This window comes from Nomia melanderi, chromosome 4 (assembly GCF_051020985.1).
Source record: "Nomia melanderi isolate GNS246 chromosome 4, iyNomMela1, whole genome shotgun sequence".
NCBI lineage: Eukaryota > Metazoa > Arthropoda > Insecta > Hymenoptera > Halictidae > Nomia > Nomia melanderi.
Genome location: NC_135002.1, coordinates 15,485,725 through 15,509,126, shown reverse-complemented (window position 1 = coordinate 15,509,126; position 23,402 = coordinate 15,485,725). Strand labels below are relative to the sequence as shown.

The 23,402-nt window shown below is 35.9% G+C and overlaps 1 protein-coding gene across 2 annotated transcripts in view; it reads left to right on the top strand.

Annotated features, from left to right (window-relative positions):
- LOC116425342 (zwei Ig domain protein zig-8) overlaps positions 1 to 23,402 on the top strand; it is a 382,900-nt gene that overhangs the window by 154,798 nt on the left and 204,700 nt on the right. For both annotated transcript variants that reach the window (XM_076366653.1, XM_076366654.1), the window contains one exon: positions 4,003 to 4,216. In XM_076366653.1, the coding sequence (XP_076222768.1) occupies positions 4,003 to 4,216 (214 nt within the window). The remainder of the gene's footprint in view (positions 1 to 4,002; positions 4,217 to 23,402) is intronic.

Below are 23,402 nucleotides of genomic sequence, written 5' to 3'. Positions count from 1 at the left end.
GGGTTCCTTTTTTGGGGTAAGGAACTTTGTAAGGACCACCTAGTGGCTATTCAAAAACAAAAATCGTGTTCCACAGTGTTATCAGTCGTTACCATTTGGAGTACACGTAGACATAGAATAAGCATCAGAATTTGTTCTTATCCTAATAAATTAGTAACGATAAAGTAGTTGTATCGATCATAATTAAGAAATAAATCATATGGCAAGGGGCTAATAAAAGTATAGTAAGAGCATACGCAAAATTTCACATAGAAGACGTTCATACTGTTTTCCACAAAGAAAAATGCTAAAGAACCCATAATTTTCATCGAAAGTAACGAGATTCCTCCTCAAATTGGAAAATACGGAGGGCTGCTGTTAGAATCCCATTATTCCGCATCGCCATCCGTTGTCTATTATAAATCGTTCAAGGATTAATCTATTGCAGTCGCGTTCAAGACCAGCTGCGACTATTCGGTATCGCGCTCACGAGCTGAACGTCTCGTTGAAAATTCTGACGGTACAATTTAATACAGTGGCCATAGTCGGTGTTCCGGAAGTTTGATACGAAGGAGTTAAAGAATCGTTAGGCACGCCGGGATTTGCAGACAGGCCGGCGTTTCGAGGCGCGGCGTGAACACGGGACAAAGGAAGCGGTGGACGGAACTCTATAGTCGTTTGTCATTATTATAAACGGCTCAGCAGTGAACAATTACATCTTAGGGTAGTTCGTTCCACCGCCTACGCAACGTTTACGCCGATTTCTGTGACTGTGCGCGTCGTTGTGACTGTGCTCTTGAAATCCATGCGACAGCGGACTGCTGAAATCTGGTGGTATTTCATCAACTCGCGACACAGAGATTTAAAATTAGAAGAATTAGATAAAGCTTGATGTAATTATAATGGGTAGTATAAAAATTAGTATTATATAAAATTAGTATCGGAGCAGCTGCTTATCTAAACGATGCTCAATATGCTGGTGGTCAATTTAACCAGTTGACTGCGTTCGACCTGTGTACACGTCATTTTAAAACTCATAACAACACGAATTCTTTCAACGATGAATTATTTATTTTTTCAGGTATATATGTAATTCTTCTTCGTTTTGCTTTATTGTTAGTGTTTTAATACAATATATTATAAGCGCACTTGCCCTGCGTTTCACTAGTGTACAATTCATCAATTCGATTTTATTGTGAGCATAATGAGAGGTTCCTTAAATTAAATTCCACAGTCAACAGGTTAATTAACTTTGTAAGTTGTTGAAGTTTACTCTTTAAGTGTTTCATGTATTGTCTCTATAATATGTTAACCCCTTGAGGTTAGCAACATATGCGGACGTTTTTAACTATCTACAGTACATTAGGTTGTTCCAAAAGTTTCTTTCTTTTTATTAATATTTTATTATAATGAAAGATGTTATGTTCTATGTTATGCTATTCAATTATGCGTAACTCACTCCGATTTATTATCTCCCTCCGTTTTTCTCGAAGCTATGCAACGCTATCTTTCTAAACTTCCAAGTTAAATATTGTGATAGAATTGCGAAAGAAACTTATACGAAAACTAATACATATAACCAATACCACTAATATTAATATCAATAGATGTATACATAAGAAGTTTTCTATCAACAAGAATCGAATAGTATAAATGTTACCTAAACAATCAATCAGAAACAAGATCAACCGAATATCAATAAACACTTCACACACATAAATATCCACGCAACGAAGGATTCAAACGTCCTAATCAGATTTCCATAAACTCTATCCAGCTAGTCCGATAAAAGACCACTGTCTCGAGTTCCCCTAGCGAAAGACGGTGTCCGCGAACGGATGAACCTTGTTTACACCGGCTTTCAGACGAGAAATCCGCGTCGCTTTGATATCGCCGTGGAAATTTTCATTCCTTCAGGGTTTTTCCGCGCGCGTTCCGGGTAGAGACATCGCTGCGGTGCCGTGCGGCACGGCAGGCGGCTTCCTTTGAGCCAGAGAATCTTCACAAGGTGATTATCTCTGAAGCCATGTATCAAGAGAACCGTCGCAGGTAGACTGCTAGGAAAATGATATTTGAATTCGAATACGGTTCACGACGCGATGTGTGCCAACGCGAACTGGACGTCCGATTTACATTAAATTTACATTGCTATAACCCATGACCGAGATTGATACACGCTGCGCGGAATCTCTCTGGAATATTTCTTCATTTGATACAAACCCACTGGGGAACGTCGATACACGCGTGCCTCCCTCTTTACCTCTTTTTCCTTTTCTGTTTGAGATGCGGAATCATGTCCGTTCATTGAAAATCCAATGTATTCTTCGTTGCCCAGTCACGTATCCCGATGCCTAAATATCGAATCATTACGGAATATACTGGATTTTTCGATGAAGGAATCTTCATTAGAATCAGAGCAGATTATCGCTGACAGGACTGTTTTATTCTTGTTTCGAGGTAAACGAACCAATTACTATTCAGTTCAGGTTATTTACATATAAATACTTAATATTCGAGATGAATACTTTAATATAAATATTTAACACGTTGAATGCTGTAGCGGTCACCGGTGACTCCCAATCGAATCGGATTACTAACCGATACCTAATCGAATTTGAAAAGATTTCTGAATTATAAATAATGCTGCCTAATGCGGTGACATTCAGCTAGATGAACATGCAATAATAATAATGCAATTCAATCAAATGATTTAATATTATATTTCCTCGATTTCGTTATTTTGCTCTATGAAATCGTGCGGCATTCAACGTGTTAATGTAGAATATTTAATAGAAATGTTTGTGACATTTCGGTGAAATATTTGAGACTCAAAGGATTGTTGTCGCTGCATGGTATGCATGAGGAGTGCAGCTACAGGGTGGAGGATATTTTTAGTCATCGGTTTGAGGTTAGGATACGAAAAGTATAACGATTTACTTTTTCATGGTTTAATGGGGTGTTAGCGTTTGGAGTGTAAATGATGGATTTTTTGATTCGTGTTTTGATGGAAAAATGCTGTGTACATAGAAACAGTTGTTTTATAAATATACTTATTGATGTTGGAACGTATTTTTCTGAATTAAAATAAAACTGATCATTTGATTAGATTTATTATAATGGATTGTGCTAGGTATCATGTTCATGGTAGTTTCCTATAAAGATCAAATTGGTAATAGGGAAACGATATGTAACTTTAATTCAGAAGAAGAGTGAAATTATATTTACTAATTTCTGTTCGAAATATTTGTCACGAATTTGACAGGGTATTATAAGATAAAATTTTGAAATATAGTCAACCCTAGAATAACAGAGTTAATTAGTTTCGTGTTATTGAAAACCATGTTATCCGAGTTTGTATTTTAATAGTGACGAGATTAAATTTCTGTTACAAATAAAGTTCAGACTACAGTACGACTTCAGTATGTACCTTTCCAATTGTACAACATTTTAGTCAACAGCGTAAACCACTGCCACTAACACTAGATTTAAGGACATTTATTGTAAAGTTTATTCTACTATTCCTAGAAGGATTCATTCTATCCAGGGTTCATTTATATCCAGGGAATTAGATAATAGCATGAATCAAAATCGACCCGAACGTTCACCAAATAATCGTTATAAAATTCACTATAAGTAAAATTGGCGGGTACCGTAAATCTAGTGTTAAGAATTGCTAAAAAGTATATTTTAACACTAAAACTACCGAGAAGTTACATTGACTTTCCAAATTCCTCTGCAGAAACTTCAAGAGCGCATCTCTTACGACTTTAATCGATTTATAATTCAGTTTGTGTATTACTAAATCAATATATTGAATAATTTCGCAGAGAAACATCTGTTATCCTTTTAATAATTGCAAAATGAAGAAATCGGGAATGGGTCATTTTGACCCGTCCGGTAGTTTCAGTGTCAAAGAAACCGTGTAATCGAAGAATCATGTTGTACGAGGGTTGACTGTATATTTTTGAAATCGATCACGAGGCGAATCGGTCGGTCACTTAATCCGCTTAATTATCATTGCAGGTGTCTTGGGTCCGCAGACGCGGAGACGAACTCCATTTGCTCACAATTGGGCAGGAGACGTACGCGAGCGACTCAAGATTCTCCCTCGCGCTGGAGAAACCGAACGATTGGAGGCTAGTTTTACTCTCGGCTACCGAACACGACGGCGGCCTGTACGAGTGTCAAGTCAGCGCCCATCCTCCATTAATCAGAACTGTCTATCTGACTGTGTCCGGTGAGTAAACGGATCTTTGTACGCCTACCTATCCACCCGCATCTAGTTGTCGCTGCGCCGATGTTCCAATTGCGGTGCTAAATTCTAGTATGTATGCCCTTTGATCCGGCTACTTCGCGTGACAGCCATAATAAATCAGATTCGCGTGGTGGATCCCGTACCAAATGAAATACGCCGCGACAGATATCTGCTGATCAGACATAATGAGAGTTTTATGAGGATCAGAGCAGATTATCGCTGATAGGGCGGTTTTATCCTGGTTTCGAGGTAAACGTAGTAATTACCAGCCAGTTCAGGTTATGTAAATGTAAATACTTAATATCCAATATGAATACTTTAATATAAATGTTTAATGTAGAATATTTAATGGAAAAGTATGTTTCTGTTGAATACAGGTATAATTATAGGCAGAATGTAAATATTGTATATTGGTGGTTCCTGTTAAGAATGATCTTGATGTATAATTCTTTACCGAAGTCAAATTTAAATGGACCTGTCAAGGATTCGTATCGTATATTGTCAAGGGCACCGCTGGAGTTGGAAATTAATTTTCTAAGAAATATTTGCTTGTTGGTATATGAGGTGTTGATAATCATGGACATAAGTTGTGTGATCTCAACCTGGAAGGCAAAGGTCTCCACCTTTTCCTCGGTGTCCATTTGCGTCGACATTTTGAAATATTTGCTCGGAAAGCACGTGTACTGGCTGGCACTTGGTACTTTCTTGACATTCTTGTACATTCTATATGTTTAATTGTGGATTATACTTGTGAAGTTTATATAAAAAATTGGTATCATTTTGTATATTTCGTCGTTCCAAGTTTCTATCACAAGTTTTTTTTAAATACTGTTAGTTTACTGATACTATTGTAGAATTCTATATTTTGTGAATTGGTAATTGATAGATTGGGTACATTTAGAATGTTTATTTAAAATTCATGGTGCTGAATTTTTTTCAATGAAGGAAATATAATTTTGATAAGATTAAAATGTGTTTAATATATTAAATAATTATAGGTAAAATGAGATATTTGATTATCACTTGAAATTAAGAATTAAAATTTCTATGTGATTGATATATAGTTGTGATTAATATTAAATGGATATTTAATCGTCAAATGCATTATCGATTAGATTAAATATTTATTTGCAGAATGGTCGACTAATTAGTTTTTAAATTATTCAATAACCCTGTCGTTCTTCTATTGCACATAAAGAATTGAACGACTGCACGATTGAAAACCAACAATTAATGTTTACTTAACTTCTCACTTAACGGTTACTTTTAATAATCAACTCTCAATTAGACTAACTTCTTTTAATCACAAGCATTAAACGCTCAACCAAATTAAAAATTCTAATTTATTAATGCCCAGCATTAACTCCTAAAGATTCTTTTTACACCAGTAAATCCATTACGTTGAGCCAATGAAGTTCCATTGAAAGCGCCTTTTAATACCATCAGAATCAACTTAAGTATCACTGCGATCGATTCAACACTCAGCCCGCATTATCAGAACAAAGGAAATAACTATCCTTCTATCTCCCTGAATTCTCTTCCATTACATAAAGTTTTATCGATCACCTGCCGTGCATTACAAATCAACAGTCCACGTTCCACAAACAAAACACGAAGCCTCGAATCAAATCTGACTCTGTCACACATTTATCCGCAACAAAGGAATCGTTTAAGCCGCTATCAAGGATCCATCCGAATAATATTCATGAGCCGAAATTCGGTGTGATCTACCGACCCCTACGCGAAAGACTCTAACCCCGCGAGGGGAGCCAGAATATTCCATAATAAAACGCCCCCACGGGCCACAAACTTAATTATTACAAGCCCGAACGGTAACCCTCTGTTTTCCCCTCTGCCGCAGTCATGCCACGTGAATTATCTCCGAAACACCGTTAAATTCGGGAAGCTGAAACGGCTGCAAAATCCTCATCGATTCCGACGCACCTGTGTCTCGTTCAACGTAATTACTCGCAGCTCCACGGGAACCGTAAAACTCGAGCGGTAAGGATTGAGCCGCGTCGCAGAAAACCCGTGAACGGTTGCATATTACACCCCTCGTCGAGTTAATCTGCCTGCCCCTCGCCCCCATCCCCATCGAGAGAGGAGCCGGTGACAAAAACCAGCCTCATTATTCTCTTAATCTAGCTCCCGCAAAGTATCCCCGGGAAAGTTGGCCCGCTGATACATAATCCGGCGCGTTCCCGTCGGATCATAAATCACGATGGCTCGCGTCGTTAGGGTCGTCCTTGCGCCGCATAATGGCGATCTTGGCGGTGTAACGATGTCCTCTCGCCACTAATCCGCGGATACTACCTGTGCCCTTTCACCCTTTGCGGACGAAGGATCTTTTAATGCGTTCGTTACTGCGTGTACTATTGGGAACGCGCCAATATTTTTTGTGGGAGTGTATACTTTTTTATGAGACGCGTTATCGATGGTGGAACAGAAATAATGACAATATTAACACATTGTTGACACGAAGAAGCTATGGCATGTCGCCGGTTATTATTTCGTAATTAAGTATGAAAGCGAAACAATCTAAATAAATTTCAATATACCTTATTTGTGCATAATGAATTGAAATGGAACTGTGGACATACTATTTATATAACATTTAATATTTTGCATTTGCAATATTCTATGTTGCCCTGTGTTTCAAAGATTGAAATGACTATTGGAGTGCAAATACGAGTTAACTCGTGACCGGTTAACAGTGTATTAAAATGTATAAAAATTACTAATAGTCTGTGGGATGTACAGAGATTTCATTGCGTAAAATAAAACTTGTTAGGGTTGAATATGTATAATGTATTGAAGTTAAATGTGATTATTAAAAGAAAAATGAAAATTAGTAAAATGTTCAAGGATAGCTTTTGACTCTGTTACAACTTCAACTGAGTACTAGTGACGATGACTTTGACAAGAACTGCTTTCTACCTACGTCAATTATCTATCTTATATGCAAAACGAGTCTCTACCATGTGCATGCTTTTGCTTAAGGAGGGATGAGGCTTCGGACTTCTTTGTCTATCAAGACTGTATGACCTTTTTTCTCAAAGTGTCGTGTCTCTTAAAACTAGGCCAAAACTATAATTACATTTTAGAGGATACTACAAATGTAACTATAAATTTTTATTAAAAAAGTTAGTCGTTTGCATATTAATAAATTTGAATAAGATTCACCAGTTGGTTGCAAAAGTTAGGACTCAAAAATATCAGGAGGTATAAGTAATACAAATATAAAATGCAAGGACTGTGTCACTAAAAAAAAAACACTTTATTACGTAATTATATACATATTACATATTTTATTACATAATAATAAATCTGAAATTTTCATATATTTCTTATTTATAAATTCGGGATGCGTATCAATTGATGAATACACCTCTTGTATCCCTTTTGTTCGAATTTCTCGGGAAGTGACAGTACCCGAAGATAAGGTTCGTCGTGAAATCTTTCGTACAATATGAAAGTTAAAAGTCCCTGAAAAAAAAAGAAGAAGGATCTCGAATTTACATTGTCCTCTTCGCGTATGAAAAGACTCGTCGCTGTCCGACTTTCGAAAACAGTAGCGTACCCGCTGTTTTATGTACAATGAACACAGGTTTATCGCAGCCAGAGGGGTGGGTTTGTATTGCGTTAATAATACATGGATTTACATTATTTTGCCGCGTGCTTATGATATCCAGGGCAACGTTATTTCAGCAAACTCCGCTCGTAACGACTGAAAATGTTCGCCTCGTGAAGTTTAATTCAATCTGCTCGAGTAACATGGGAACTCCATAGTCGTTAAGGAAAAATTGATGCTCCAGAGATGATTCGTTACATAAACACAGTGAAATATGTATGAATTCCCGACGAGCCTGAAACGGTCGCACACTGTCAGAGTTTCTGCCCATTCAACTAAACGAACACTGTACATAGGGTGTGAAAGAAGGTATCTGTTCTCAATATTTAAATGAAGGATCTATTTACCCCTTCGCATTTTATAGAATGCAGCATTCCAAATCCGAATAATTCGTTTTCAAGTGATCATAGAACAATACATATATCTGCTGTAGAAGTTATTTGACTTCGCGAGTGATGTTACTTGGTGAAATTTTTTTAGTATTTCTTCGTGAAAACACCGATCACTCTGATGGATATAATCAATTAATTTCATAATTAACTGAAGCTTAGTTAGTTAAATACTTTATACGAATAATAATTTTCCATCAAACCTCTTTTAAGTTGTACTTATGTTACATTTTTCCATGGATGAAGACAGGAAATTTTTATTTTTCGAATTGTATCCTATATTACAAGAACTTCAACTTTAACTTCGAAAAGAACTTTCACCCTCTCAACCTGAATATAGACGGTTCACAAAAATTTTTGCTGAATATTGTCGCAAATTCCACACCTACACAAAGCTCCCTCGAAATCCGTATGTCACGTTTGAATGATATTCATTTTCGAAGAAGATAGGGTATTCAGAAACAATATTCAGAAGCACTTTTGTTTAATCGAATGGATTGAAACTCTTAAGAAAGATTCTGCGAGAAAACACATAATTCACGACTTTCTATACTGTACTTTTATGGTTGAAATCCTTCTTCGAAGCAATAGCAGATTATTTGTATTCCCGGTAGGAGGTACTTATTTCACACTGAGTATATTCGCGACACGGCTGCAGGCTTTAGCGACGTGTATCGTAAACCGTCAGTTTACGATGCCAACGGCTCAAAAGCGTTCGACTGAATAGTGCTACATAAGGGTAATATCTCGCTGCCAGTCGCCCATTAAACTTGTCGTCTTCGTAGCCGAGGTTAATATTCCTTGACCCCGTTTCACTCTCTTCCTCTTGGCCCTCACACCTACGCCCAGAGAAATTGAATACGCGCGAGATTGTTTTTGTCCCGGCGCGATTATTTATCTGCACTTCGCCGGGATTATTATTTTTCACACTGAAACTGGAATAAATGTACTATTTGATGTAAAAAGATTGGAGTAGTTTTACCATTCTCGTAAGTTTACGTCGTTAAATGTACACACACTGTACATTGTGTTTCGTTTAGTTAAATATTTATATTATTTCTGTTCTTATTAAAAGTAAGGAAATATGATTGTAATATTATGAATACTAGAAGATAAGCGATTAATGAATCTACTCTGTCAGAAAATACAGAGAAGCAGTTTTCAGAAAAAATGCCTTTATTATTGAGTTAATAAATTACTCGGACTAATTAATTAGAAATCTAATGTGTAATATGAAAATATACTCATTTGCTTCTGCAGAGAAAGTTTTCAAAGAGATAGAAAATTGGAAAAGTTAGATATCCAGACTTAGTATCTCTACTTTTCAATTTACCGTAACGGCAAGAGAAGTTTCAAGCGTACTTTTAATTTCCGTTACATTCATAAATTACTTAAATCAATTTCTCAAAATTCTCCAGTAATATCTTAAATGCTATCGCTGTCACCGGTAACCCCGAAACCAAATCGAATTAATATAGTTCACTCAATTAAACGATGATTATTTGAAAACATTTCTATATTATTATATAACGAATGCTTCCGTAATACGGCGACATTCAGCTAGATGAACGTGCAATAATAATAAAGCAATTGAATCAATTGATTTAACCTTTTGCGGTCAAATGCCGCCTTAACGATGACTTCGAGTTTTCACACCTGCAATCGAAATCTGTAAATAAATAATGTCATTACTCACATAATGAGGGATTAGGTTGGGGATTCCTTTCTAGCATTTAAGAACTCGATGGATTTTCAGCTTTTTTATGGAAACAGTTTCTATAAGTCCAATAAATATTCGTCCGCAAAGAAATGAAAGCGCAACATTCAATGTGTTAAATAAACACTGTAATTCCTTAAAACATCGGTGTATAAAAACATGTTCATTATATCTCGCAAGGAGCGTTCTCCAAGGGACAGAAAAGTTAAAAAGTGAAATATCTGGAATCCGTTAAACGCCGAGCGGCGTACAAAGGAAAACCTCCGAGACACCGTAATCTTTTTACCGTCCACTTGACTTGCACAGCCAGGGTTGTGTTGAAGCCACGCGAATGTATCACTTTGCCAGGAATGATACAGTTCACGGAACTAAGTTAAAACGTTAAAAAGAATCATTAATATACTGGAATTTTTCCTATTAGCTCGGCAGTGGATTCCCTTGGGTCTCGTTCGAATTATACGCATCCTTGTCCAGGGAGACACCATTACGGTGTATAGTTAGGTGTACGTACCGTCTCCCAGGGCAATTTCATTTGACCAGTGAGACACATATGGCCGCGTAATGAATGGACTTTCATAATTCTGAAACCGTGAAACTTATCTTTTAACGTGAGCCCCGTTGCCAGCTCGTAAACCCGCGATCACGCGTCCTTTTGAATCGTTCCTCGCGCAGAAAAGACGGGTAGAACTTTGTGCATTTCGAAAAGCATGACTTGAGATAACTCAATGCGCGCTTAGGAGGCTCTCGTGCTCGCATAAAAGCTTCCATTTACTTTGTCATATTCGAATGCGACCGCGTTCGCCTGCTGTGACACCTGTGTGCTATTTGGAACGCTGCTCTCTGCGTGGAACTTCTGCCCTGTGGCTTTTGAAACAAACGCGCGGAAGACCGGACGCGGTTGAAATTACTGAGAACATTCTCTTCGATTTGTCTTCTCATGTTCCTTTTTGATAATGAAGAAGGAGGGTCGTTTTTGTTGATTTGCACGTCAGTTACTTGTGATTAATACCTTCGAATTGTTTGGGGAATATTACGGCGATTCGTCTCAGACATGTGAATGTATATCTAATAATTTGTTTGTTTCTTCAATTCTTTTTTGATAATGGAGAAGGAGAATATTTTTCGTTGATTTGTATGTTACTTAATTGTAATTAATACTGTAGAATCGCTTGGAGAATGTTCCGATAATTCGTCTAAGACATGTGAATGTAAGTATATTTAACACTAGAACTACCCGTCAGTATGACGAGTTTCAATTTTTTTGTTTCGCAATTATTGATATTTTAAAAGCTTGAAATATCCGAAATGATTTGAAAAATAAATCGTTTCACTTTAATACTATAATCAATGTAGGTATAAAGGAACAGAAAAAGAAGCTATTGTTACAATTTTTATAAGGATTACATATTAATCACGTTAAATGCTTGGTTGATCTAGTGTTAATAATTTGTTTGCCTTTTCAATTTTTTGTTGTTAGTGGAGAAAAATCTCTTTTTTGACTGTCATGTGTGTCACTGGTGATGATTGGTATTGTTGAATTGCCTGAAAAAGACTACAGTTAGACAATTTCTGTTGAACGAACTCTTTAATAACTTAAGTAATACATCTTAGACATGTTAATGTAAATTTAATAATTCTTTTTTTTCAGTTTGTTATTTTATTTTTTATCGGTATTATTAAATTGGATGGTGACAAATACAGTAGAACAATTGCTGACGAATGGAGATTTGTTAATTTAAATAATTCGCTAAATAATAAATTTGTTTAGTGGCATGCGTATTATATACTTTAAAGAGTGAGAAACTATTTTTTTACTAGTAAATTTAGTGGATAAGTCTCTTTAAAGAATTCTTTCATTACGGTAACGCGTTTCTCTCTGTAATTTAACTTGAAACAAGAAATTAAATATTTTTGATTCCTACATAAAGCGGGCACGTTAAGCTGGAAGTTCGTTTCGAAAAAGGATGCCAAAATTCATAAGTAATAGTATTAAAAAGCAAAAAATTTTTTTCGTGTCGGAGCTTAGCGGAAAAGTTCACTAATTAACAATACTATAACGGTTTGCATTATATTATGTTCATAATTTTAATAGAATCTAAAACAATATTTTCTTTTTTTTGAAAATATTTGCATAAGACATCTTACAATTGAATTTCACTGTGTGAAGTACATTAAATTCAGGTAGCAATCAACGTGTTATGAAACTTGCATATTTTTCGTAACCCCTTTGTACTGGAACTGTTTGAGAAATTTAATCTAGTACGTAAATACAACAAAAAGATTTTAAATTGGAGGTAAAAAGCTCTTTGACCATCCAATTAAAGAAAAAACTTAAAATTCTGTTAAAATTCTCTAAATTATTAAATTCGCCGGTCGATTTAACTAGCAGTGCGTGCCGAGTATACTTGTACATTTAGTTGCACTACTTAAAATCTTATTTTCTTTGCTTTATTCATGAAGGTACATACGTTCCTTATATTTTAAAATGTTTTGTTGCACATTTTATGAAAATGAACTTCTTTCAATTATATAACTGTTGCACAGAATGCTGCAATGAAAATATTAAATTTTATTTTTGAATTTCGCGTGAATAACATCAAGTAATTTTACGAAAGTTTTGCTGCACCGTGCGGATGTATCGGAAAGCGTTAATTATTTACTAAATTTCAAAAACGATTTTTCTACGTTTACAGAACAAATGATAATTCTGGTTATTCAACAGTTTTATTCTTTCGGCGAATAATTTTTAATAATTGCAAGAAAAATTTTGACACTTTATGGATTGAAAAATGAATCTCTTAATCCGTTATAAGGTCGTGAGTTCGTAGCATACCGTGTGACATGTTTCACGTTGTTGCGAAGGAATTTGTGAGTTGATTGCGGCATGGTATCTCAAGTGGAGGCAAATTCTTCGAAAACTTGTTGCGCTAAATTCCTATGAAGTAGGAGATAGGCCATAGAAGTACGGATTGGAAATTGCATTTCAATTTTATCAATTTTCGTAGTTTAATATTTCTATTGTTATATTGAAATGTGAAAAGATATAGAAGAAATTTTAAAATAAATTCCCTTTACTGGAAGCTGCATTTTCGAAATATTCGAATTTTTGAGAATTTGTCTTTCATATTCCATTTTCCAATATATTTATTTATGTTTGAATGAAAAAAAAATTGTATATATATATTTGTTTATGTTTAATTCATTATTTGCACTTGTTATGATACGTGATTGTCTTTAATTAATAAAAATTTATTTATGTAAATGTTTAATACGTATATGTATATCATGGAGGACATTAAATTATGGTTAAGACTTTAAGGCACGATAATATATATTTCAGAATGTATATTCGTGGCTGTAGTTACAGGGTGAGTTGATTGACATCCACACCTACTTTATACCATGTCAGCTCTTGGATTAAGAAGTGACAAGCCAGATAAAGCAAAACGTGCGTACTTACCTCGGTGTTAATCCCTTTAATCCCTTCTACGTTGACGCAGCCTTATCCAACCTGCATATTCACGTTTTACTGTTTTGGTTTTTATTCGCACATGAATTATGCAGTGCTCTTATAAATAATAATATTGGGTTTCCACACTTGCAGTAGTTTTCGAAACAGCTTTAAAATATAGTAGAAGGAAATATTTTATTATTTATGGAAGCAATTTCTTAACTAGTTTCAATGCTGTCTGAAGTAATTTCATATATTTCCATTTTGTATCAATATTTTAACAAGAATTCATAAAGCAGTTTTACACGCAATACCTTCATGGAGAAATTATTAACCTTTTAGATAAAGTGGAAGTAGAATTAAACGCAGTCGGACATTATTTTTACAAGTGTCATATTTTCAGTCAAAACTAACTCCATGTCGCTCTGTGGGATTTTTCCAATGATAAACAACCATTTTTTTTTACTGACAATGGTTCATATCAAAAAAGGATTACAATTAACTCCTTGTTCTATGATTTCTTTCTCAACTATGATCAATACAACTACTTTGTCATTAATAATTTATAGGAAAAAAGAAAAAACATTCTACGTCTTTGTTTGCTCTAAAGTATAATAGCTCATAATAGAAGGACAATATTTAATTAAAATCCAAAAGTATTGAGTTTTATTTACATTTTTTATATTCTGTTGGAAATCTTCACGAGCCTGACACGATGTTATAAGGCAATGGGTTAAATATATATTTGAAGAAAACTGCATATGTTTCCAGTTTCGTTTGACGAAACATTTCAAGTGCCATCTAATATTTCACCGATCGGGCATTCCGCATTGTTCTAGAAGGATATGCGATATATTCTACGTATTTATGATTTCTAACAATGGGAATCGTAACTCAGATTGTCAGTGAAATCGGAAAATTCCTGAGGCGTTCCAAATCGAACGTAAGCATCCTAAGTGCGGCCAGTGATACCTCGGAGATTGGCAACTAGTCTTCCGTGAGCGGGGCCTCGAGACGCCTGCTATTGAAACTCGAATAGCGTGCGAGAATATTTCCTCGAACGCGCAACTTTGAGGGACTATAAGCCGGAAGGGAAGCATTCGTTGATCTATGCGCGTTTATACAACAGCTGTTTCGCTTCTGTGCACAGCGGAACATGTTAGGAAAGTTTGGTCAAATGTTCTGGACGTCTATGAGACGTCCTACGAGAAATTATCATAATCATTTCACGTAAGATTATAATATTATACTATTATCACGGTGTTGAGTTCGGAAGGAGCTTTCGGGAAAGTTTTGATACCCTCACACTCGTGAAAGACATTATATTAAATATTCGATGGGGTCACGAGTGAAACATTAGTTTATGGAACTTCCATTTTTTATGATAAGAATGATAAATAGATATGATAAATAGATTATGGGCTCGTAGTGTTCGAGAGTAATAAAATAGTAGAAAATGTATAGTAATGAAATAGTACGTAAATATTTAGAGAATATAGAGTAATAAACTAGGAAATGAGTATTTTAAAAATATTTAAAGATTATAAATATAGTAAAGAAATGTAGATATAAAGAGTAAATAAGATAGGTTGCATATCGTTACTGCGACAAAGAAGTTGATAAGATAGAAAATAAGATAGAAGTTGATAAGATATAGAAAGTCTATATAGTTTCAGCGGATTAGTTTAGAAAAATCTGCAGTACAGTAGGAAAGGTTGAAAGCAATGAAGAATCTGTGCTAATTACGAGGTTCTAGATGTAATGGCCTCGCCAATCCCCTCTTCCTTCTCCTTCTTTCTCGCTTTAATGGCTTTATCCTATATTATTTTTGTGACACGATAGGATAAGAAAATAATTATATGGAACAGAATATACTGCATTGCTTGTAATAATTTTGAAATATATTGGTGAGGTTATACAATAATTATAGCAATTACGAGTAAATAAAATATATATATATAAATATATATAATTTAAACTTAAAATTGTGCCATATTCAAATTATGTAACACACGATCAAAGTATTTCAGAATATAAGGTTTCATGTAACGTCGCTCGAAGAATCAACACAAATATTTACTTTTTATCGGAGACAATTGGAACAATGCCAGAAGTTTGCTATGCATATGCATGCACACGCGTGCTTCGCAATATTAGAAACTTGAGTAAACATCTTCTTTCATCTCGTTCTATTTGTACCACGTACACTCACAATCAGTGTTGACAAAGTATCTCTATATTAACTTATCTCAATTTCTCTCATTTTAGAATTTACAAGTTTCTATGGTTTACAGATTATAAATAATAAGGAAGAAGTATGAAAAAAATATTTAATTCCATAAATAATTATCAATTGATATTATCATTTATATATCCAACACTTAAGAAAAAAAACAAATTTTGATTATATACTATGCCAGAATATGGATATTTCTTTGGATTACACATTATAAATGATAATTAAGAAATCATTACACCTTCCTCGTTGTTTCCCTTAATACTTCGCATTTATCGAGTATCTTTCAATCCAATCATGTTTTTATTTTCCTCACGTTCGTCTAGTTCCTCTCAATATAGTGCTGCTTCTATTTACTCAAGAATATCTTTCAACACTATGAAAAGCATAAGAAAATCATTACTACGGTACGTGTTGCGACTTCTTCAATAATATTGCACTTAAAAACACCAAGAACTGCAATAGGAGTAAAACAACAGCCCTCCTTCCCATAATCCATTATTAAACTACGGATTTTCACTCAAAATCAAAATTCCCCGAACTATTTTAAAGAAACAGAAGCTAAATAGAAACTTTTCTTTTCTCAAGAATATTAATAAACTACAAATGAAATAACATCATTCCTAAATTTTTATAAGAATTTCTCCGCTCTACATTCTATTCATTTGCTTATCTCATAAATATATAAACACAGTCTAGTTCTCATCGAGTCGTCTCATTAAGCTAAAAATAAACTTATTCCTGAATTCCTATAATCATTCCTCTACTCTTTCATTCTACAGACCCGCATCTCTCGAGAACGCTTAAAATCCACAGTGAAGTCATTACAATCGAACGAATTCGACTGTTCGAATTCTATAGAGCCTGATTTGCACGTTTCCCCAAACAATTTCAGCTCGTCGACGGAGAAGCAGTCGAAAAACATTCTCGTTGCCCGGGGAGTTTCCGATTTTTCGAGTGGCTCTTGCAAGAAGGACCGCTGAAAGTTCCGCGAGACGTTTTACTACCGCGTTCCCCGTCCCCGTGTGCATCAGCGCGGTGACGCGAGGCATCTTCCAATCTTCTAAACTTCGCGGAGCCGTCGACGGCTCGAGGCTGCAGAAGTCCTCGAAATGAATCGTTCAATCTCGCGATTCCCGCGTGAACGAGCCACTCGTCGTTGCGAGAACGAAATCCTCGCGACACTTCGTTGCTTTTGTCACCGTAAATCGAAAAGTCGATCGGCGACGCGCAACGAGACGCGCGCCGCCTGAACGAGCCGTATCTCGTTTAGCGGCGTTTTATCATTGGCCCCGAGTTCAGACCGGTTCATTGGCTCCCCCTCGATCGCTTGTTGATTCTATTAACGTCCAATTATGCGTCGCAATGGGGGCAACCGGTATCTTCTGAACCCAAAGTTTCTTGTTGTTCGCGGCTGATACGGATGAGATCCGATCTGCCCGGTTCGTTTATCATTGGCTGGTTTCGTTTCAATTTTCTGTTAATTAAAGTTAAACACTTACGATGCCGAAATGTGTGGACTTATCTAAATTCTAGTGTCACAGTATTGAAGTAAGGGAATTTCGATAAGGGAATTTTTTAGTAATAAATATGTGAATTCTTCATTTTCGAAGAAAATGTTGGATGTCTAATTCTTAGGTTGGCAACCAAAATGTCCGGATTTATCTAAATTTTAGTGTTACAATATTGAAGTGGATAAGGAAATTTAGTAATAATAGATATGTGAATTTTTTATTTTCGAAGAAAATATTGAATGTTTAATTGTTAGGTTGGCAATCAAAATGTCTGGATTTAGCCAAATTTTAGTATTATAGTATTATTATTATTACATAATTCTATATAATTATAGTATTAGAATGTTGAGTATCGTAGTGGAGAATGTAGTGAGTAAATATTCATTGCATGAGCAATAATATGCATTTTTAAAGCGCGTAATTGTGTTTTAATTATAATTGTACATATCTGATATTTTAATATCCATTTTCGTGAAACCATGTATTTAATGCACGGCTCCGGAGTACCAGGAAAATTGAGAAATACGTTCGTGTAAAATGTATGACGTAAAAAAATGATTAATATTCGTTAAAATAATTGGGCTTTGTAGGTGGTAATCTATTAATTTTCATTATCAACGGAAATTTTCCATTTTTCAATTTATCCATTTACAGGTCTTTTAAATTTTCGCAGAAAATGAAGCACAGCATTTAATCTAATTTCATACAGCTTTAAATTGATTTTATTCCATGAAAATTATTATTGCGAGACATAATTGTACTCAACTTTGTTCAATTCAAAGACGTTTGCAGAAATAGGAATTTGCTTAAACGTTTACGGTTTCCTCATCGGTAATGGAAATCTTCAAACGAAGCTTCACTGAAATGTTCCAAATGACTCACAATTCCCAATGCAACTTCATTCTACAAAGTTACCAGTAATGATATTCAGAAGGCTATCCAACATAATTAAAACAATCTTCACACTCGTTTTAATATTCAAACATAAACGAACTGCTATACGCGCAATTCTGATTCAATCCACAGGAAAGAAAGAATATTTTCAGAACACTGTGCCGCCAACTTTATTAAAAATTCAATAATATCCGTATTCAGCATATTAAACGCAACGCAGAATTCAATTAACGGGCAAAATTTATTTAATTCCCCATCCCAGAATCACGTTACACGCCGTCATACATTATCATGGTGCGGTATCGCGGAAAATGTTTGCTTAATGGAAAATGTTAAATACAAAACAGCCAACTATTGTAATAACGGATTGATCGTAGACCGAATGAAACGCGGGTTAACGGTGGAGGAAAATGAATTCGTTGGATCGTGCGATCGCAAGCGGGCCGTCGAGAACGAGAACGGTTTCGTTTCCACCCGGAAACACACCGGCCGAATTGCGTTCCGGTATTGTTCGCGGTATTTTTACGGCTGCGCCGTTATTGCCAATCCACCGATTCCGAAATCCGAAACCAGAAAGACTATAAATCAGGGGACGAACGCACGGACCGCAACTCCGTGGAATACTCGGCGTATCGCTTTATTGTTTCCCGTGTGTATTTATCGGGGGACGTTTTTCGAGGACGTCGTCGGAGATGGGTGGAATTTTAGCCAGATCGTTTCGAGAGGAATGCACACGGAATGTCGTTCTCGGCGTAATCGGTATTACGGTGCTCGACGACTGAATCGATACCCCGTTAAAATAGTAATGAGCATATTATTGCTCGCGCGACAACGAAAGCTTCTGTTTGGCGCACCTGATCCGAGAAATAACAGCAGCGACGTTCAATTTCGCGACGACGACGGTGTGCGAGGTAGTTTTTGAATGGTATTTAGGACGATATTCACGGTAATATTGGTAATGTTGGTTTGGTAAATGCGTGGTGAAGACTGGTCACTGATTTGACTGATTGAAACGTCGAGTGATTTATGTGGTAGTAATTAAGTTGTATTGACGAATGGAGATGTATGTGTTGGATTCATGATTTATGAGGAACGTATTGGTGATAGACGTTTGATTGTTCGTGATGATTGGCAGATTCGTAAGTGAAAATTGTTCTCTGAGACATGATCTAATAATAAGTGATATTGTATTAACTAGTTAAAATATTAACTTTTACGTGAGTACTATAATAAAGTAACTATAGAAAGAAATTTATAAAGAAATATTCATGGTGTCACAAACATTCTGGTTGTGCATACGAAAATCAGTTACACGTAACAATACTCTCAGGAGATCACTTAATGGCTAAGCTGAGGAATGCTGATATAATTGGTCAGTTCTCATTTCATTTATGATGTTAATTTGCTATCCGCCAATACGGTCTCACGAAACCAATCAAAACCACAAACAAAACACTCATCAAGAGACCCCAGCTGCCCTAGCGCCGTCTCGCTAAGCATCAAGTCATTTCCCAGCGGTACGCCAGTGAGTTAAACGCGTGAAGGAATGAGCAGAAGCGCGTCGGGAAGCGATAGATGGAAGCAATAAGCACGCCACGGGTCGAGGATATTTTTCAGGCCGGGATCGACGCGATAGACCCATGGCGCGATGGTTATGAAATATTTGACCGAAATACCAGGTACGGGACAGGCATAAATTCCCCTGTTCCTACACGATATAAACGGGGGGACGTTTCGCGTGTTCAAATGCCGGAACGAACGACCGTCTCCGCGTTCCGCGTACGTGTCTACGGTAACCGGGTATTTATCATCTCCCCCGACCACCCCTTTGGACGGCCACGGGCTTGTATCTTGCCCTCAAGATTTTTATTGTTGATTTTCGATAGCACCGTAAAATCCTTCTTTTACGAGACTTTATGACACGCTCGCAGATCGTAGCTCGCTCGCGAAGGAACTTAGCGAAAATCTGCGAGAAACGAAACCTCGATCGCGAAAGGGTTTTACGAGACCAGCCCGCGGCGCGGCCGTTTTCCGAATTGTTTACTGCTCTTTACTTTCCTTTTTTTCGTTGAATGGTTCCGCGAACCACGGAAAAGTGTAAATCAAGCTGAAATGAGTCGTAAGAAGCGAGGGAATTATTCAGATGTGAAAAATGTCACGCTGCATGGTCTTCTCGGGTGGTACTTTGAGGAATCTTTCTTTGGTGTTTTATTTCGAGTTAAGTATTCTTTGCTAATCATGGCGAGCCTGGTATTTTAGATCTTCTTGAGTGGGTTTATTTGTTTAGGTGGGTCTCTTTTGTAGAGAAATGCGTTTTCGTAGATTTTTATGTGAATTTTATATTGCCGATTATATTTACACTTTGTAACTAATGTAGATTAGGTGTTTTAGATTTACTAAAATTTTTTTACTCACTTTTCTGTGAGCTTTATGTTGTGTTAATTATATTTTGTTGTTAGAGCAAGTGTTGGTGTTGTAGATATTCTTTAACAGATTCATTTCTTTTAGATTTCTTTTAGATTTTATCCTTCGTTAGTTTCAAAATTTATTAGTTATTTGGTACTTCGGGTATTTTTCATTATTTATTTGTTTCCAAAATTTTGTTGTATTCGTATGTTCTTTTTAAGAGAAGTTAACAGGTTCATTGTTTGCTGGTCGTTCTCCTTTTTTGTCGAATGGCCTCGTGAGTCGGAGGAATGTGTAAATCAAGTTAAAATGGTTCGTAAGAAACGAGAGGATTATTCGGATGTGAAAAATGCCACACTCAATGGTTTTTCGTAGTGTTACGACGTGTTATCTTTTTTGTGAGCTCTATGTCCCACCGACTATTCATTGTTATCAGTGAAAACTTTGGTATTTGATATCTTGTTTATTCGGTTCGTCTGTTACAAAAATTACATTATCATTATACCTGTGTCTTCGGAATTGTCAAATTGTTGTTAATTCAATTGAAATTCTATTGTTGTTGAATTTTCAGTATTAACGAATAAAAAATGATTGACGGACTTGTTTTTTACGTAAAATGAAAACATATCTGTGTTTACGTTGTCATATATTTTAAAACGCAGCCGGTAATAGGGAATTTATTAAAAAAAAAACACGAAAATTTTTATGAGTTTTAATTTAATTATAAGCAGAGAAATTAATTTAATTTTCTTAGTTCATTTTTATATTTTTTATACCATAGATATTTTAGTAATATACAATTGCGGCGGAAATAACTGGAATAACGAGTTCACATGTTACGTATGGAAATAAATTCTGTTCCATTTCATATAATCAATCACAAATCCATTAAAAATTTTAATTTTTCATTTTTACCTCAAAAATGGAACAAAATCAAGAAAATCGACGTTGAATATTTTGAAGATTCAAGGAAGCATAATTTATTTTTGTATAAATGCTAAATTAATATCAAGAAAACGATGAAATAGTTTCTGTAACTAATGATTTCCTTCAATACATTTTGAATGTAAGATATACATATTACAATTCACATTAATTTTCAACAATGGTCCAACAATAGTAGATTTTACAATCGACTGCGTACTTGATTATCAATTAACAATGAATAGTTTAGAACAAACTTGCGCTCCTTATCATTGTTAATTTTAGGTCTTACAATTAGTTTCACTATGTTTGCGTGAAATTCGGTTGCTTCTCAGCAAATGCTCGACACTGTAGTTAATGATTTGCTTTGAGAGGGCACGAGTACGCTCGTTAGTCTCGAAAGCTTTTTGCTCTTTTCCATTTCCCACTTTGACAACGAAGCATCGTTTCGATTGTTCCTACTCATTCTGGTTGTCTTTGTTAACCTCACTTTTAGCTCAAAGTGAACATGGCTACTTTTATTATGGTACAACTCGTAATTACGTTTGTAATCACAGATTCTAACTTAAGCAATCGAAATTCTTCATATACTTACTTTAGGTAGATTTTCCTTCGGAAAATTACATGATTTCCCGGTAATATGGTTTACAGAGATGTTTACCTTGGTATCATTCATTTTGGATTAGATATTTGAACAATAAACGTTCACAAAGGAACAGTTACGAATTTAAATTTGCCTGGAACTTGCTGTTTGACTTGGAAACTAGTTGCCAGAATCCTCTCCCTTTATTCTCTCTCATGGAATTAACATGCAGTGTTTCATTTCCAATTGCAATTAATTTGTCATAAATTACGATGTAACTAATGTCTTTGTGAATGAATTTGAATTTGAAACTTCGCTCAGGATTAACTTGAATAATTCAAGACTTGCCTAATTTCAGTATCAATCAATAGAGTTCAAAATCATACTGTTTCCAATTGTATGTATATGTAGTACAAATTGAATAAAATAGAACATTATTGTAATTTCGCCCACCAAAATATAAGATTGCAATCATCACAAATACTTTTCGTTGCTCATAAGATAGTCCCCAAGATAGCACAACGGGAGTCTCTCGTCATGCGTATTCTTTATGGTTTCAACTCAAACTACCAAGCAATCAAATCGCCCAATACGTATTTTCTCCTACAAGTAACAAAAATACATTCATTAAGATTACTATTGATTCATACTTCAAAATGCACATCAGTGAACTAATTCACCAATAAATTTCTCAGAAAGACCCAGAGTTTCTTTTCAAAAGTTACCAAACCAAAACCCAGGATGTATTATTTCAATCCATCTGATAATTCCAGTGTTAATTACATGGAACCACACCAACGAATAACAAAATTAGTATCAATAACGATTAAAAAATAAATGAAGAAACTAACTAATTGGCCTTCTTCTTAGACGTTATCCCCGAGCAACGCAGAGCACACAGTAGCGACCGCGTCTACTTCCACACACTATACAACCATAAGCAACCCAACCAATCACAAAGAAACAGTGTAGTCCGTTGAAACCGTAGCCAACTAGCAGCCACCTCGATCACAGCGAGCAAAACGTTAAGCGGCACCATAAATTCACGCGTCCGTGCGCCATGGTATAAAGTTGCCCGCGAGAGGTCCTCTTATGGACGGGTCAGTTGATCCCCGTACCCGAACCGGTTCCAGAAAACTTAAGGTTTTATGTCTTGTCCGGGTAAAAATGGTGGTCGCCGGGTATAGATTGCGCGAACGGTTCGTCGAGCGTTTCTTCGGCGGCCGAAGAACGAGCCGGTACACACAAACAGCCCCTCTTCTCTGCCATCGTTCCCCTAGTAGCGCCGAAACGGGGAAATAATTCTCGGACGGGGTGCGCCACGATAGCCAGAGAGCTTTATTTTTGGCAGACGTTCAAATAGTTAGGAACTTAAATTCCACAAGAGAGGACGGAGAGCTTTTTCGGGGGCGCAAACTGCTAC